Source organism: Meriones unguiculatus, chromosome 8 (assembly GCF_030254825.1).
Source record: "Meriones unguiculatus strain TT.TT164.6M chromosome 8, Bangor_MerUng_6.1, whole genome shotgun sequence".
NCBI lineage: Eukaryota > Metazoa > Chordata > Mammalia > Rodentia > Muridae > Meriones > Meriones unguiculatus.
Window position 1 is genome coordinate 25303571 of NC_083356.1, and position 18846 is coordinate 25322416.

At 46.6% G+C, this 18846-nt stretch overlaps 1 protein-coding gene and 1 non-coding gene across 2 annotated transcripts in view; one reads left to right on the forward strand and one right to left on the reverse strand.

The window, feature by feature from the left end:
• Nucleotides 1-18504, forward strand: part of Zc3h3 (zinc finger CCCH-type containing 3) — an 88264-nt gene extending 69760 nt beyond the window's left edge. The window contains exons 10-12 of the mRNA XM_021659904.2: nucleotides 15224-15408; nucleotides 16008-16354; nucleotides 18008-18504. Of these exons, the coding sequence (XP_021515579.2) occupies nucleotides 15224-15408; nucleotides 16008-16354; nucleotides 18008-18039 (564 nt within the window). The 3' untranslated portion in view covers nucleotides 18040-18504. The remainder of the gene's footprint in view (nucleotides 1-15223; nucleotides 15409-16007; nucleotides 16355-18007) is intronic.
• LOC132656128 (small nucleolar RNA SNORA17) lies at nucleotides 12605-12736 on the reverse strand. The gene has a single exon (XR_009594066.1). It is a non-coding gene; the product is annotated as a small nucleolar RNA SNORA17 (small nucleolar RNA).
• Nucleotides 18505-18846: the final 342 nt, after the last annotated feature.

Consider the following 18846-nt stretch of genomic DNA (forward strand, 5'->3'; position numbering starts at 1 on the left):
TGGCTGCTGTGAATGATGCTATAACGAACACTGGCACACAAGTATCTGCTTTTACTTCCTTGCTGGATCATGTGTCAATCCTCTATTTGTCTCTTTGTAGACCTGCCAAACTGTGTTCCATGGTGACTGGACGACTTCACATTTCTGTAAACAGGGCATTCTCCCCACTGCATGCTGAACATTCATTTGTTAATGCTGATAATTTTCTAACGGTTCCTTATGCTTTTTGAAACAAAGTCTCTCATCTGAAGACAGACAAAATGTTACTGCTCCCATTGCACTCTGTAGGCTTTTTGTTTCTTTTCCTTGTCTAGTTCTGACTGGAAAGTCAATTCTATGTTGAGTAAAAGTGGACATCCCTCTCCTTGTTTTCTATCACTGAGCATGCTGCAAGCCTTGGGGTGTTGATGAACTGTGAAGTTGTGGTTTCAAGGTAATGATGACCTAATGGAGAAGTTTAGAAATATCACTTTCTAAACTTTCCAGTTATGAAAGAAAGTTTGAGAAAAATCACTGCTAATTCTTTGTTAAATGATATAGTAGAACTCACCCATGGAGCCGACAGTCTGAGGTCCTAGGCTTTTTCTGGGTAGGTGTTTTTACACAGTTTTTAGTGTGAGAGTCAGTGTCAGTAGAAAGTGTTTGTAGAAATTAATAGTTTTATCTAGGTTGTCAAATGTGTGTGTAGTCTTAGTTATGTTGTTCATTTATGTGTTTAGGTTTATTATGTATTTTATGCTGGATTTTTTGTTTGGGACAAAAGTCTCACTATATGGACAAGGCTAAACTCAAATTTTGCATCTCTTTGTTTCCCAGTGTGTCTGTCCCAGCTGTGCTTCAAAACATGTTGAACCACAAATGCCAGTTGTCTGTTGTTATATGAGAGCATTAGGTAACAAACATCTCCATGTAAAGAAAAAAGGAGGTGCTGTTGTGTGCTGGAAAAAAGTTTCCTTCTTTTGTTAGGTAAAACATTCTGTGATTGAGTAATAGATTGTGTAAGATTTTTTTTTTAATTTTTGTTATCATTGTATGTATGTATATGTATGAGGATGTATTATATGTATATGTGTATGTGTGTTACTTATGTGACCAAGTTCATACCATCAAGCTCCTTTACCCACTAAATTGTCTTGCTGGTCCTAAAACTGTTTTTTGAGTTCTGTATCATATCCTTTCTGAGTTTTTGTCTAGCTTTCTCTTTCTTTTCTTTTTTTGAAACAGGGTTTCATTTAGGCCAACCTGACTAGTTAAGGATAATCTTGAACATTTGTTCTTCCTGCCCTTTTATCCAAAGAGTTGGGATTACAGGTGTGTGTTGCCCTGCCTGCGTTATGTGGCATGGGGGACCATAGTAAGCAAGCATTCTGCCAATTGAACTTACCCCCTAGGTATCAAGTTTTAATGAGCCTGTTTATTTCTCCTTCATGTCAGTGAGGGTTTTTTTTTTTTTGGGGGGGGCGGTATTTGTGTGGTTGTGATACACATATGCATGTACATGTGTATTCTGGCATCTGTGCACATGTGTGTGTTGTGTGCAGAGGCCATAGATTGACATAAAGTCTTCCTTAGTTGCTCTTCCCCTTCATTTTTGAGACAGGATGTCTTAGAGTTTCTATTGCTATTCTTTTTTTTTTTTTTTTTTCGTGACAGGGTTTCTTTGTGTAGCTTTGGTTGTCTTGGACTGGCTTTGGAGACCAGGCTGGCCTCAAACTCACAGAGATCCGCCTGCCTCTGCCTCTCCAAGTGCTTGGATTACAGGCATGCTACACTGCTCCCGTCTAATGGCAATTTTAAGAAGGAAAACATTTAATTGGGACTGGCTTACAAGTTTAGAGGTTTAGTCCATTATTGTCATGGCAGGAAGCATAGTGGAATGCAGGCCACCATGCTGCTAGAGAAGTAGCTGAGAGTTCTGCACCTTGATTCACAGGCAGCATGAAGGCCACACTGGGCCTGACTTGAGCATCTGAAGACCTCAAAGCCCACCCACAGTGACATACTTCCTCCAAAAAAATCATACCTATTCCAACAAGGCCACACCTCCTAATAGTGCCACTCCCTATCAGCCTGTGGGGGCCATTTTCTTTCAAACCACCACAAAGGACTTTTCACTGAAACTGGAGCTCACCATTTGCCCACATAGGTAAGCCCTGGGGATCATCCTTCTTTCCTACCATTGAGATTACAGGCATCGTGTTATGCCCACCTCTTTATGCAAGCTCTGGGGACCAAACTTAGGTTCCTTATGCTTTTACAGCAAGCGCTTTACCAGATGAGCCATCTCTATAGCTCCCTCATAGCTCTTTTGTAGGGCTTGGGAGATAGCTCAGCAGCTAAGAACTCTTGCTGCTCTTTCAGAGGACCTGAGTTTGGTTCCCAGCACCCACATGTTGACTCATGACCATCTGTAACTTCAGTCCTAGTGGATCTGATGCTGTCTTTTGACCTCTACAGGCACTAGTCATACACATCATACACATACATACTTGCAGGCAAAACACTAATACACATAAAATAAATAATGTTTTAAAGAAAAAGTTCTTTTGTTTAGTACATGTGCATTTTAGGTTTTACTTTATTAGGTTGGGCTTGTTGAGACATGGTATCTATGTAATACCAGTACTGGGGAGCAGGAGTAGAACTGCCACAAGTTGGAGATTACCCTTCTCTAAATATGAGTTCTAGACCTGCATAGATACCCTGTATGTATGTCTGTGCATTGCTTACGTACATGCAGTGTCTTAGAGGCCAGAAGAGGACATTGGATCCTTTGGAACTGTAGTTACAGACAATGTAAGCTGCCGTGTGGGTGTAGCCAATTCTCCAGCATGCACACACATACAAATGTATTTTTTTCATTTTTGTTGTATTTTTAATCATGTATACTTGTGTGTGTCTGTTTGTGGGTCCGTGCATATGAATACAGGTATCCATGGGAGCCAGATATATCAGATCCTTCTGGAGCTAGAGTGACAGGAAGTTATGAGCTCCTAATATGGGCACCAAGAACAGAACTGTGGTTTTCTGGAAGAGCAGCATATACTTCAAAATCATTGAGCAATCTCTCCAATTCCTCCATATACATGTATACACGCACACACATGCACACACACGCACACACACACACAAACACACACACACACATGGACATGGATACAGTCTTATTACATAATCCTTACTGGTTTGGAGCAGGCTGGCCCTGAGCTCACAGAAATTCCCTACTTGTTTCTGCCTCCCAAATACTAGGATTAAAAGTGTGCATCACCACACCCAGCTTCCATATTTTTATTTTCAACTTACCTATTCATTGTATTTGAAGTGTCTTTTTCTAGATAGCAGATAACTAAGTCATGTTTTTAAATGTATTCTGCCAATATCTGTTTGTTTGTTTTTTTAATTAGTGAATTTGTGCCATTTATATTTAGTGTGTTGGGTCAAACCTGAAATCTTAACACTCAAGAGGCTGAAACAGGACTCTTAAGAAAGCCTTGACTCCAGAGTTAAACTCTCAAAATAAGTAAATAAAAATTAAAAGCACATTCAACACTCTTTTGTTTTAGGCATAATTTAGATATTCAAAAAAAAAAAAAAAAGAAAGCTAGGCATAGTGGAGCACACCTTTAATCCCAACACTCAGTAGGCAAAAGTAGGCTGATCTCTGTGAGGTCGAGGCTAGTCTGGTCTACATAACAAATTGCAAGACAAACAGGGCTACATGGTGAGACTCTTTCAGAAAACAGACAAATTCTAGCTTAATATTATTTTTTATTTTTATCTTGAAGAAGATTATGCTGTTCTCTCTTTATGATCATTTAATTCCCCTGTGGAGAAATATTATTTTTCATTGGTTGCTTTCAGGGTGCTTTCTTTTGTCTTCAACTTTTATGAGTCTGATCATCTTGTATTCTAAGAGGAGTTTTTAGTCTGTCTAGTTTGGGGTTCACTCTGCTTTCTTGAATTCAAGTTGTTGTTTTTTTTTCTGTTTCCTCTACTACAGGACAGTTAGGTCTTGGCTTACAGTCTTCAGGTCCCCGGTCTGACTTTATCTCTGTGGTTAATTTCCACTGTAGTTATGCCCCTTTGTCTGCTGCTGAATTTATTTCCGTTATTGTACTCTTCATCTCTAAAATTTCCATTGGCTCTACTACACCTTCTTGACTTTTGACACTCTCTGTCTCATCAGTTTGAAGCATGTTTTAAACTCCTGTCAGTGGCTCTAACACCTGTCACCTCCTGGTTGGCACATATTGATGTCTCAGCATTTATCTTAATTAGGCTTCTACCGCTGTGATGAAACACCGTGACCAAAGCAAACTTGGGGAGTAAAGGGTTTATTTCAGCTTACAGTTTGTAGTTCGTAATCTAGGAAAGTCAGGGAAGGAACCTGGAGGTAGGAACTGAAATAGAGGCCATGAAGGAATGCTGCTTACGACTTGCTCCGCTTGCTGTCTTACAGAACCCAGAACTACCTTCTCAGGGTGGCACCATCCACATTTTGCTGGATCCTTCCCCCATCAATCACTAACAGGAAAATGTGTTGCATACTTGCCTAGAGGCAAATCCTATGGAGACATGTTCTCAGTTAAGAGTCCCTTTCCCTAAATGACTCTAGCTTGTGTCAAATTGACATAAAACTAGCCAGGATAATCATCCCCTTGTCAACATGATGTACCAACACAATACTATTAAAACAGTAATAATTCTTTTTCTTCGTCTCCAAGATCTCATGCTAATATCACAATATAAACATAGTATAACTTAAAAGTTACATAGTCTTTTAATTTTCAATACTTTAAAAGTCCAGTCTCTTTAAAAATATACATAAAATCTTCCAAAGTCTCTCTAAAATACCCAATTCCCTCTCAAATTATCCAAAATCTCTCTGTCATGTAACGTGGGTTCCTGTAAAATCAAAAAGCAAGTCAAATATTTTTTCTTTAAGAAGGAAGAACCAGGGCATAGTCATAATATGAACAAAGTAAAACCAAATTTCAACAATGTAAAAAACTTAGTGTCCAGTGTCTGATACCTGCTCACTGTCTTCTGGGCTCCTATAAAGGGCTTGGATCTCTTACTGGGCTCAGCTCTCTCTAGCACATGCAGCTTGCGACCTAGGCTCAGGCTCTGTTCTATAGCTGCTGATGTTCTTGACGGTCAACCCATGGTCTGACATCTCAATAACCTCTTCCTACCTTCAAAACCAGTACTGTCTGGATGACTTGTACACTACCAGGTTTGACTGCCAGCACATGAGATACAACTTTGGCTCTGTCTGGAACACAGCTTCTGTGTGCTGACTTCAAGGAATCACTTCCTGGAAGATTTTAATTGTCCCAACAAAACAGAAGTTTTACTTTAATGGTTCTGGGCTCTTACACATAGACCAAACTTGCCTCAGACTCACTTGCCTTAGCTTCCTGAGTGCTGGAAATGCAGGCATGAGTCACTGTGTGCGATTTCCTTAGTAGAATATAATTTTTTCTTTTCCTGAAAAATATTTTTTAATTTTATTTTTGTGGCATACTTTTGAAAAACAAATTTTGTTTTGTTTTGTTTTGTTTTTTGAGACATTTCTCTGTGTAGCCTTGGCTATCCTAGAACTTACTCTGTAGACAAGGCTGGCCTCAAACTCACAAAGCTCTGTCTACATCTGCCTTCTGAGTGCTGGGATTAAAGTTTTGGGATTAAACTACGCCCAGCTGTTTTTCGCTATCTTTACCCTCATTCTTCCAAAAGTATATTTTATTCTGTTCATTCATTTTGTATATGCTGGGCAAGTATGATGCCACTGATCCTGGAAGTACAGTTGAGAGTCACTTTGTCAAGTTAAAAAGATTCTTGGGTTGTCTTGCTTCTTGATTTTATTTTTTATTGTGTTAGTATTTCCTTTATGTATTGTGTTAGTATTTCCTTTATTTATGTTCTACCTGATCAGAACCACAGGTTTTTTGTTTTTTTGTTTTTTTTGTTTGTTTGTTTGTTTGTTTTTTTCAATGCAGTTTATTCAGGAACCTTGAACAATCACCTGACCCTGGGGAAAGCCAGACAAGCACAGGTTTTTAAGTCAAGCTACTATATACATACCTCCGATAGAGTCTGCTTCCCTCTGAAACTTCGCAGCCATACCTCCATTGTCTGTACTGCTCTCAGCACTCTTGGATACCATGTCTGTTATTGGTGGGGAAGTGCCTCATTATCACTGCTGCCTGCCTGTCCCCCTTGTCCAGTGTCCTCCTTAGTGAAGACAGAAGCTGCTGGGGATGTTGCCTCAGTTGGTAGAGTGCTTGTTTTGCATGCAGGAAGCCCTGAGTTTGCTCTCCAGCAGCACATAAGCCATACATGGAAGTACACGTCTATACTCTCAGCACTTGAAAGGTAGAGACAGGAGGATTGGAAGTTCAAGATCATTCTTGGCTACACAGCAATAGCAAGTTCCAGGCCAGCCTGGGCTACATGAGACCTTCCTCAAAATAAGACAAACAAAATGTCTATGCTCATTGCTCCTCACCCCTGAGCCATACATACCACACAATCTCTCCCCTCATCCTGATCTCCCAGCTAATTTTTTTTTTACCTTGTCATTCCTGTGACCTCCCTTTGGCAGAGTCCTAGGCCCTTACTAGGTTCACATCTTCTAAACTGCTGCTGTTCTCCCCAGAACATACACAGATGACTTCTGCCTGCTTCCTCAGATCTGCTGCCCCATCATATTCAACTCACTCAAAACCAGCACCTCTCTCTCAACCAAAGGCCTCAGTCTTTGTGCTCTCTAGAGCATCAGAGCTCTTACTTTCATCTCCCAGAGACAGCCCAGACTCTGTGAAGAAGATAGTTATAGAAAGCACTCTCATCAGCTGTCCATATCTAATGGTCTTGAACCTGGAAGTCCCTAAGAAGCAGTTTCTCCTCTGCCCTATGCGCTGTTCCTGATGTTGAGCTCAGATCCTGCCCTGTGGGACTTTGGTGCTCTGGTGGCCTCCATTACTGGTTGAACCTAGGCCCTATCTCAAGGCTGTTATCTAGCGCACTGCTGCTCTGATTTCCTGTCCTCTCAAACCTAGAGCCTATAGCCATTTATTTTATCTAATAAACTTTTACTTTGGAATAATTTTAGATTCACCAAAGGTGTATAAAAATCCCACGGCCACTTCTGAATCCCTTGCTGTTGATCCCTTCTGTACTCACAAGTGGACAGCAACTAGGAGGGATTTGTAAAACAAACAAAAAGCCCATTAGAGACCTGCTGCTCCATTAATGTGTACCTGCTGCTGCCAGCTTCTGCTTCCTTCTGTCCAAGCTTCATGTGGGTTTCTCCAACACCCCACCTGTCTTCCATACTTCCATACTTGCTGGGCAAGTATGATGCCACTGATTCTGGAAGTACAGTTGAGAGTCACTTTGTCAAGTTAAAAAGATACTTGGGTTGTTTTGCTTCTTGATTTTATTTTTTATTGTGTTAGTATTTCCTTTGAATTTCATTTATTTATGTATGTATATACCTGTGTGAGCGGCATGTGCACATGGGTGTGTCTGCAAGTGATAACTATGTCTATGTATGCCTGTGCATGGATGCCAGAAGAAATGAGAGTATTTGGTTTCTTGGAGCTGGAGTTACAGGAATTTGTGGAATGCCTGGCTTACGTGGATGCTGGGATCCAAACTCTGTAGTCATGATTGCTTAGCAAGTGCTCTTAACTGCCTTGCTTCCTCTTTAGCTTCATGGTTTTTTGTTGTTGTTCGTGTTTGTTTTGTTGTTGTTTGCTTGTTTAAAACAGAGTCTGGCTGTATAGGGCAGGCTAGCCTCAGACTCAGAATTCTCCTGCTTCAGCCTGCTGAGTGATGGGATCCCAGGTGGGTTTACCACACCTGCACACTTGGTGTTCAGATTGGGGTTGTTCAATCTGTGAATCTGGGCAGTGAGAATGGACATAGGCCGTTATCACAGTCAGCTTTCCAGCTATTAAAGTGGCACCGTTATTATTACAATAGAATATAATGGTCTGGGGATATGACTTAGTGGTAGAGTTCTTTTCATACATGAAGCCCTGGTTCAATTCCAAGTCCACACATACACATAAAAAAATAGTATTTTAAAATTTTATTTTTTCACTAATCGTTCAACCAGTCTAAATGTTGCTTTTTGTTACTTACACCCTTGCTACATGCTATCCATGAAAGTAATTGTAACAATTCATAAACAGTAAGGTTTTTTGGGTTTTTTTTTTTTGGCTATTTTTTTGTTTTTAGTCCAAGCAACATTCCTTTTGCCTTTCCTCTTCTTACCTGTCTTGAACATAGTATATGTAGTTCCTTTCCTCTGGACCAACCTTTCTGAAAGTTTGTATTTTTGTTTTCTTGGTTAAAGATTTACTTATAGCCAGGCAGTGGTGGTACACACCTTTAATCTCCCGTACTCAGGAGGCAGAGGCAGGCAGATCTCTGAGTTTGAGGCCAGCCTGGTCTACAGAGTGAGTTCCAGAATAGCCGGAGCCTCACAGAGGACCCCTGTCTTTAAAAACAAAAGCAAGACTTACTTAATTTTATTCTGTGTATGTGTGTTTTGCTTGCATGTATTCTGTACACTGCATTTGCGCCTGGTGGGTGCTGAAGCCAGAAGAGGGCACTGGAGGTTTTGAGCTGGAGTTAGATGGTTGTGATCTTCCATGTGGATGCTGTGAACCAAACTCAGGTCCTCTGCAAGAGCAGCCAGTGCCTTTAAGAGAGGGAGGAGATGAGTGGGGACAGCCCGTCTCAGGCATCAGTGAACCACATGATGAACCAGGACACAGTGAGCACTGAGGGTAGAGAGAAGCCTGCGGTGGTCATTCTTCGGAGCAGCATATTTGTTCTTGCTGTTTTCGTCTAATTTTTTTTTTACCTTTTTATTGATTTAGTGCTTCTGTATGTGTGTACACACACATGTGCCTGGAGGCATACTTGCCACAGCATGCAGATGGGGTAAAGGGACAACTTGTTGGCATTTTTCTCTTCCCTTCCACCTCGTGGGTCCCTTGGAGATTGAACTAAGACGTACATCAGTGTTGGTAGCAGCAACTGTCTTTACTTGCTGAGTCATTTCATTGGCTCATGATTATTTCTTCTGAGACAGGTTCTCACAGTGTATAGCCTGGGCTGTCCTGAAACAATTATATAGACCACAGACTGGCCTCAAACTCACAGAGATCCACTTGCCTCTGCCTCCCAAGTGCTGGGATTAAAGGTGTGGGCCACCGTGGCAGGCCTGGAAGGTTCTTTATATTAAGGTTATATGAACCTTTCCATTACTAATTTGCCTGTTTTCAACTTTGAATTAAGGTTGGATTTTGTTAACTAATTTTCTATGGAGACGATCTAAGGCTGTGTCCTCTTAATTAGCCTTGTAATATACAAATTTCTGCATATCGGTTGTTTAATTGTTTAATTTTTATGGACGACTTATTTGTTGAATGTGTGGATGAGTGTACTGTGTTCATGCAGGTGACTCCAGGGATCAGAAGAGAGCTGTGGATAACCTAGAACCTAGTTAGAGATAGTTGTGACTTGATTGACCTGAGTTCTGGAAAAACAAACCTGGGTCCTCTCTCAGAGCAGTACTCACTGTTAATCAGGAAGCCATCTCTCCAGTTATTGTTCTGAGTTTGTTGTTGTTGTTCTTGTTTTTGGGGTGTGCTTTGTTTTGTTTAAGCCATGGCTGGCTTGGAACTCACTGTGTATACTGTATAGACCAAACTGGCCTTGAACTCACAGAGATATACTTGCTTCTGCCTCCATAGTGCTAAAATTAAAGGCTGAAGTCACCTTGCTTGACGATCTTTTTAATTTTAATTTTATTTAGTACTGTGTATGGTGTCGGGGTGGGGGTGGGGAATGCACTTGTCTCAGCATATATTTAGAAGTCACATGAAAACTGTAGCCTTAGCTCTCTCATTCCAAGCCTTTATGTGGGTTCTAGAAGTTGAACTCAATTCATCAGGCTTTCAGGGCAAGAACTTTTACCCACAGGAACATCTTGCCAGCCTCTAGTCTTTCTTTAGTTAACTTCTTACCTCTTGTTTGGTTGTTTTTATTTGTTGATTTCCTCATGGTCCTGGTAGCTTAGGCCTCTTCATGTAGCTTCTTTATGCTCAGTATTGGCCCAGATGTTCTCCATGACAGGCTTTTTTTTTTTTTTTTGACCAAGACTATTCTGGCCACATAGACAGTGGTTTTACCCTTCTGTGAATTTGATTTGTTCATGAGGTAAAATTGTGTCTTGTAAATTCTTGGAAAACTATAGTGAAAACCCTTTGGCTTGGAACTTTCTTAAATACTGATTGAAATTCCTTTATGGTGATAAGAAAAATCTAAGTTTTATTATTCCTTGTCAGTTTTTCTATAACTTGTCAGTTTTACCTGTGTATTCAGATTGATTGTCATAAAGCTCGTTCATGACGTGACATTGTTTTTCTTTTTTTTAACTTTTTACTGGTTCTTTCTTTATTGGGGTTCACATCATGCACCCCAAACCCACTGATATCCTCCTCCCCTCATTCCTGCCCTCTACCCTTGTAACCTCTCCCCCAACAGAGAAAAAAAAAATCTCACTGTGGAAGCTGTTGTCACAGTGTGTCCCATAGTATACCCTTTGTCCGCACTTCTTTACTTGTCACTGTTCATTGCAGTGACTTGTTGGTCTGGTATGAGGCCTCTGGCTTCTGCTCCTCTACCAATTCTGGAACCTCACTGGTACTCCTCTCAGATATCCTATTGTTGCCCTGTATCATAGAGCTCCTGTAGTTTTGGATTTATAGGGCCAGCTCCTCATGCCTGCCAGCAGTTTATCAGTTGGGTAGGTGTTGGGGTGGGCCAGTTCAAAGCCCTGGATCTGGGCTTGAGGGCTGTCTGAGCTGGTCAGCCCAAAGGCTCTCCCACTCTCAGACTCTCAGGCCCTCGGGGCCAACTCAACCGCAACTTCTGCAACCAGTGACAGCTCTGCCCTGCTACCCAGAGGAGGTATAGGGCCTATTCTCCTGGCTGTTGTAGGTGGTGAGAAACGTGACCAGTTCTCCCACTCTCATGACCCTCTCCTGCCTGCCATAGATGACAATGGATGAGAGAGTGGAGGAGGGTGTTTCTCCCTCATCTAGATCAATGACCAGAAGACAAGAGGCAGGGCTGGCTCTCCTGTGCTCATGCCCTTGGTGTAAGAAAAAGAGCCTTTTATTGGACTTACAGAGAAAAATGTTCAGAGAATATCTTGTCTCTGTATGGAAACTCACCTGTCAGTAATGAAGCTGATGGCCTATAGCTGAGGCAGGAAATAGGAGGTGGGACATCTAGCAGGCAGAAAGGATTCTGGGATACAGCCAGGCACTTGGGATTCAGCTGGCAAGATGTGAGGAGAAAGGACTCATGGTACCTGAGCATAGGTAGCCAGACACATGGCAGAATGTAGATTAGAATAAATGGGTTATTTTAAGTTATGAGCTAGTCAAAGAAGAGCCTGGCTCTATGGCCTAAGTATTTGTAATATTTTGAATCTTATGAGTCATTCTTCCAGGAGCTTGGGCACAGGCGGAAAAGTTCCCACAACACTTTGGGGTGGCTCACCGGCAACCATACATCCAGAGCTAGCTCTACTGTGCTGCCAAGGCAAGATGCAGGGACAGTTCTCCTGCTTGGTGACCTCAGGGCCAGCTCTCCTGCCTGTCATAAAGGGAAAAGGGGCCATCTCTTCTTTGCCTGTGCTACTGCACTCCAGACAAAAGGCAGAACCAGCTCTCCCACACTGAACCTCTCCGGCCAGCTTACCTCTGCCCTACCACCAGGGTCAGTTCTAGGGTACTGTCCAGGTGAGGTGCAGGACCCTCTCTCCAGAGTGCTGCAGCTGGCTAGGGCCAAGGTCAGCTTTCCTGCTGTCATGCCCCCAGGGCCAGCTCTCAGGACACCCGGGTGAGAGGTGGGGCCAGTTTTGCACAGCCCTCAGCAACATGGTCCCACTTTGCAGCCCAGACCAGGGGCATCCGCTTGGCCTTTGGTGGTAAAAGACCCCTGCTTCTGCAGGTTCATGTCCCCTTGTGGTATCACGAGCCAGGACCTCACCGTGATCCCAGGTAGCATCACCAGCTACTCACCTCAGGTTGTTTCTTACTACCTTCGACTCTCCAGTTCTGCCTCTCTTCATTGTGCCCACATCCTTCTGTTTCTTTCTTTTCCATTTCTCCACCATTTACTTGCTCTTCTTAGTGGCACCGGGGTCTCTGAGTGTCTGGGGTCATTTCAGGAATGTTCTGAGGAGTGCTGCCAAAATGAGGAGCCCCACATTTTGGCACTGGGCTGGGTCATTTCTAGCATGGTCTGCCCACTAGGCCTGTGCTGTACTGAACTGATGGTCATCTCAGGCTCACTGCTTGCCTGGCCCACCCAAGTGACCCCTTGCAAGAGTTGTCTGTCTTGTTTTCACTCCCGCCCTGGGCCTGGGAATAGGGTTCTTCTAGTTTTTGTCCTGCTCTCTGTCTTGAGATCCTGTCTGGGCACCAGACTGGTGATCATGTCAGGCTAGCTCCCTGCCTGGGCCCCCGGTGCTGGACTGATGGTCTTCTCAGGCTCGCTTTTTTCAGGGAATGTTAGGCTACTAATCATTCAGATGTTCATAGGTCAGAACCCTGGGCGTAGACACAGCCCCTTTCCCCTCTGCCACCTACTGACTCACAGGTGACACAGCAGCCACACCTGCAGCGCCTCTAGGGGCAGGTGGTCTTTTTTTTTTAATTGCAGGTGATTGAGCCCAAGGCTTCATACCCATGGCTTTATGCTGTGCCACTGAGCTGTCCCCGCCTTCTGTCTATGTCAGCCACAATATGGGGTTTTACTCCTGTGCTAGCATTGCTTCCGTGCTCATACCTTGCTTCCTGATTATTGATTAGGAGAAAAGGCACTTTTTCAGTTTCTTGGCTTTAATTCCTGCTGTGTTTTACCTCTTTCAGATTTCTTTGGTTCATTTTTCTGCTTTCTGTCATCTCTGGAGATGGGTTTTCTTTTCTACACAAACATTTAAGGTTCTAGATACTAGGGACCGTACCGCCCTCCACAGACGGTGCTTCACTGCCATAGTGCTTCCCCATGGCTCCTTACTTGTGGCTCCTTACTTGTAGGCCCTACCCGCCTACCTGCCCACCCTGGCCGGCCTGGCCCTACCCTCCTGTAACAGGGTAATTAATTCCAGGCTCTTGTTTATATTACTGGTCAGGCCCTTGCATCAGTTCGTGGCCCGTGTTCAGGTCTGGGAGGGAGGTGGTCCTTGCCCCTGCTACCTAGGAATTTTCTTATTCTAGCTCTTGGATGATCTAAGGAAGTTCTTCACCTTTCTTCCTAGAGTTTTTGGTCGTTTTGAGGAGTAGTAGGCCAGCTTACCACTTTCTGGGAAGAATGCACACATGAAAAAAAAAAAAAAGACGGGAAACAAGTGAAAGCTATTTTTCATTCAGTATATCAAACAACTTAAGATGTAGTTAATGGAAAATAGAATTCCATATTCTACATTTTTTTTTTCTGCCGAAGTCTGCCCTGTTTGACCTCTGAGGTGTATCTCTGCATATATCCATCCCATGTTAGGTGTTCGTGGCCACAGTATAGAGCAGCAGAGTCCAGGCAGCCTCTGAGTCAAGCTGTGCTGGTCTGTTACAGCTTTGACAGAATGCGTCTGTGGGGCACCTGGCACAGCTCTACTGTGCCTGTTCACGCTGCGCATCCTCGCCCTGGCTCACATGGCCACGTGTTCTCTGGCCACTCCAGCTTTTAGTCCCTCTACCTGTCAGGCTGCCCTGAGTTTTAAGTCCCAGGTCGCTGGCTGGGCCCACGACCCAGGAGCTCACATTCCTTGTAGTAGTGAATACGTGAGTCTGTGAGGGGGGAAGCTTGCCTGAGGGGGGAAGCTTGCCTGAGGGGGGAAGCTTGCCTGAGGGGGGAAGCTTGCCTGAGGGGGGAAGCTTGCCTGAGGGGGGAAGCTTGCCTGAGGGGGGAAGCTTACCTGAGGGGGGAAGCTTGCCTGAGGGGGGAAGCTTGCCTGAGGGGGGAAGCTTGCCTGAGGGGGGAAGCTTGCCTGCACCTGCTTATGGAGCAGGAACAATCACACTCAGGCTTATTCTGTCCAGTTCTTCTTTCTGCGGCTGGACACCTGCTGAGAAGTATATGCTCTGTGTGAGGCACTCCGCCAGGCTTTGTCCTAGTTGTTGAAAGCAGGGTAGGGACACTCCCTCACAGGTTACATTCCAGTAGGTCCCAAGGCCTGTGAGGATGTGGCCCTAAGACTATGAGACTCACTTCCCGCTGGCCTGCCATTCTGTAGACATGACTTGGTGGTGCAATGGCTGCTTTTGAGTTTTTCACTCTTGGCAATCCTGTAAGTTCAGTGGGGTGTCTTCAGTTTGACCTGGGGCTTGTTTCCTAGTCCAGTGGGAGGTATAGTTTGGGTGCCCAAGAGTAACTAGACTCTGGCTCTCTCTGCCAAGTTGTGTTGATCTGTACTGTGCGGGAGAGAAAACCCCTCCTTGCAGAGGCTTTTGATTTGCAGCAGTGGGGCCACAGAGTAGTGCTCAGGAGCCCTAAACTCCAGTCAACATCCCTGGGTCTCCCCCTGGCTGGGCCTTGCCACTGTACACTGGGCAGAGACTTCTGGAGTTCCTGATGTGGTCTGGTAGACAGAACTGAGTCTAAGCCTTGGCCTGGGACACCTGCTGCCTGGCATGCCCTCCCCCTACCCTCTACACTGGTATAATTAGCCCCATGACAGGTGCCATGGATCGAGTGCCTGGCCCAGCCCTAACTCAGTGATGCCCGGCCTCAGCCGACCTGCCTTGCCTGCTAGCCTGGGCTCCTGTCCCAAACCCTATCCCATGAGGTCCCCTGAGGCCTCAAGCCCCACCCACCTCCCTCTGCTCCAAACACACCCACTGGAATAGAGACAGGCTGACAGAACAGACCGGCAGAGCCCCAGCAATGGCCTGGCCTCAGGCTCTGGGAATCCCCAGGCAGGCCCTGGCCATGGCCCTGCCCTCAGTGCAAGTCCAGGTGGAATAACTGTGGCCTGGTGGCCTCATCATTCCAACAAGCAGCCTTTGGTTCTGAGGCCTGGTGGGCAGCTTATAGGGTCAGTGGGCTTTCCCTGAGCTGTATTTGGCAATCCTCACTGTGTGTAGCCATAACATCCAGTAAACCCTATCAACTATTATTCTTCCCCTAGTGCAAGAAGAAGCACACACTGCTGTGTCCTGACTTTGCCCGCAGGGGTGTTTGTCCCCGTGGCTCCCAGTGCCAGCTGCTCCATCGTAACCAGAAGCGACATGGCCGGCGGACAGCTGCACCTCCTACCCCAGGGCCTGGCGATGGAGCCCCCAGAAGCAAGACCTCAGCTGGCCATGTACTCAGGTAACAGATCAGTGGGTGCTGTGCTGCATATGTGAGCTGGGGGCAGCCCACCCCTGCTCTAAGGACACTTAGGAACCTCTGGGATGAAGCGTCAACCCAACACTGTGGGCTTTAGGTCCAAAAGAGAATCTCAGTTGGTGGCAAGATCTCCTAAGATGCTTACATTCTGGATCTCTGAACACGGACAGAATCACAAGCATTCCCATGCGTGGAGACTTTCAGAAACCCACTCTCTGTATGAAGGGGAGTGAGCGCTGCAGGATGGGGATCCCAGAGTTGTGCCCATGTCCTATGGATTATGGGGGTTCCCTACAGGTGAACTGTAGATCCCAGAAGGTGAGGAAGGAGCTGGAATCTCACAGGCTTCAGCCCCATCTGCCTCAGGTGAAAGGCTCTGGAAACAGCCTGTCCTTAGACTGTAGGCCAGCCTTAGATCTATATAGACATGCCCAGTGTCCTCTAGGGTTAGGTATGGGGGTGAGAGACTAGGAGCCCTGTTATAGGATAGGTGTCATGCAAATGATTGACAAGCACTCTCTTTCTCCAACATCTGTGGAAGTAGTCACCCACCCTCACTTTTTTCCACCTTTTTTTTTCAGGAAGCCCTCTACTGCTCAGCGTCCTACCAGACAGATGTCTGCTGGTCTGGTCTCCAGAACTGAGGCCTCAGCCTCCCCTCCCCCTTCCCCAAGGGTATTAGCCTCCACCTCTACCCTGTCTTCAAAGGCCACCGGTGCCTCTTCCCGTTCCTCCTCCCCTTCTGCTAGTTCCCCTACCCCCTCCTTGGACCAGGAAGAAGCTGCCTCTGGGACAGGTGGGACAGGCTCAGGAACAGGCTCTAGCAGCCTCTGCAAGCTGCCATCCTTCATCTCCCTGCATTCCTCCCCAAGCCCAGGAGGCCAGCCTGGGCCCCAGTCCCCCAGGAGCCCCCGCACCAAGGACTCAGGTGAGCAGTCCGGCCCCTCCTGGGTCTTTTTAAATGTGTACTTCGGAATGGCATCTCTGGATGGGGCTTGGGAGTTAGTGTACTGGGTGCCCAGGGCAGGCCAGTGAGGAGCAAGCACAGCAGTGGCCGCCTCGAAGACCACCCCAGCGAGGGCTGATTTAATTAGAAAGCACCCATTTCTGTTAATTTGTTCTGGAAGATCACTGCACACTCCTGGAGAGAACAGATGTTCCCTCTCCCCAATGAGCGTTTGGGGCTTGGTAAATGGCTCCACTCAGCCTTGTTTAGGAGAGAAAAGAGGATTTTATGGCTGCAAACGACCCTTTCTGTAAACATTTTACAGCTCTCTGCGCGTTTGAGTGACGATAAACCCCACGCAGCTTGGCGGGCTGCAAATTTGCGACCATACGGCTATCATTTTATTGTCATATTTCACGGCCGTAACGTTAATGGAAGATGCTTGCTGCAGGCTTCTCTAACAGCCCCACTGAGCACACTGACGCGCCTGCTGGAGGGGCTGCCTCCTGGTTACATCGTCCTTCTTGGGTGCAGAGTAGATGATACCAGGCCCTTGCCAACTGGAACCTATATGGGACAAAAGTTCCTTCCATGTAGGGGGCCACTGGCTGGGGTGCAGCTGGGAACCCCGAGGGAGCATGTGTTTTTTAAAGATCAGGAAGCCAGAAGTTAATCCCAAGACCAAAGGAGCCACAAGGGTATGGGTACCCTGCATGTAGGTTGAGCCGACTAGAAAAGGGCTCCAGAAAGCTCACGAGGCTTGTTCAGCCAGGAAGGGAGCTGGAGGGGCAGGTGCAGCTGAGCCTGGGACAGTCTCTGGCAGGAAGCCTGCCTGTGCCTGTTGAAGCAGCCCAGAGGACAAATGGGGGCTAACCTGGCCGAGGCTGTTGAATCTGCAGGCCTGGGCCCAGCTGCTGGGCCTCACTCCTGTTGCTGGCTGGCCGGACAGTGAATGGAATTAACAGCACTGAAGAAAGGAACCCCGCCATGAGAGAGGTCTTACAGGGGCACGTGGGCCATGCCACATAGCCACATTGAAATACCAGCAGGATACTGGCTCCTGGGAGAGTGAAAAGAAAGCTCTCACCAGGCAGGAGCCCTCAGGACCCTCCAGGGACCCTCTTCTTCCTGCCTCTCCTGCCTCCAGACCCTGTCAGCTTCTGCTGGTCTTACTCCACCCCCTTGGGGGCCACCTGCTCGCACACACCTCAGTTTTCCATGTGGAAAGCACACTTGCCTTGTCTGTGTCTGGCAGCCTTGCTCCCAGGTGTGAGTGTGGCATGTGCTTGCGTGTCTGCACGCACCCAGTATTTATAGCTCAGTCTGCAGAGTGTTGTGGCTCCCACCTGTGGTCCCGCCCACTGCAAGGGGCGCCTGGCCCCCCTAAGCTGCCACAGGAAGACCTTGAATTGGCAGAGTCCCCGTCCCTTCCCTCTCTACTCCTTAGGGCCTGGTTGGTGGCAGGAGTGAAGAGGTAAATGAGAGCTGGAGGACAGCAACTGGTTCCTTGCAGACCCTTGCTGGCAGGCCTGGACTGCTAGGTTTCCCTTTCTGGAGCCTCAGCCAGGAACTTGGAGTGGGGTAGTTGCTGCTGGACTGGAGTGGCTTGATGCTTGACCTTTGCTCTCTATATAGGGAAGCCGCTACACATCAAACCACGTCTGTGAGGCTCCCTGGGGACCAGCCCGCACCTACCTCAAACCCTCACCCCTGGAGAGGATGGAGGCTCTACCCACCACTGCTCCTGAGGAGAAGCAGCCTGCCACTGAGCCCAGCTGGGGCTATAAGCAGGGATACATAGCTCCTCCCATTTGGCTCACAGCCTTTGGAGGCCTTTGTGTGCCCAGGCCTTGTTCTCCCTCAAGCCAAAGCCCTGTCCATTCCCTGTTCCTCTCCCTCCCCATCCCCACCCCCAAAACACTCAGCCTCACACTAGGACTTGTCCATGGCTCCCACCCATCAGGGTGCCATGTGAGGTTCACCCAGCCTGTCTCCTGTGGTGGGTGTGGCGGTAGCTGTAGGGCTGGTGCCCCCAGCCCTCCCCACCCAGGACTCCTGCCCAGAGAAGAGGCTACTGGCCAGGCCTCTTTGGATATTTTATGTTGAGCAATAAAGGTTTTATCCTGTGTCTAGCTGGCCTGTCTTGACTAAAACAAAAAAACACAGGACCCTGGACATATAGGGGAGAAGGTCTCTCTGGAACAGCCCTCCACCACCTTTGCAGGAGCGAGGCCTGCTTGCATCGGCTCTGCTGTGGCTCAGGTCCAGAAGCAGCTTCTCTCCTGGGCCAAGTCAGTGTAAAGGGGCTCTGCAGGGTTGCAGGGCCCAGTCTGAAGTTCCAGGCAGGCTGGGGCCAAGGCAGAGGAAGAGAAGGCCTCCTCTCTGCAGGTGTCTCCAGAAGACTGGGTTGAGATCTCGCTTCCTTCCATGGAGATGCTGGAGAGGGAAGACTGGAGACGCAGGATCATAGGTGC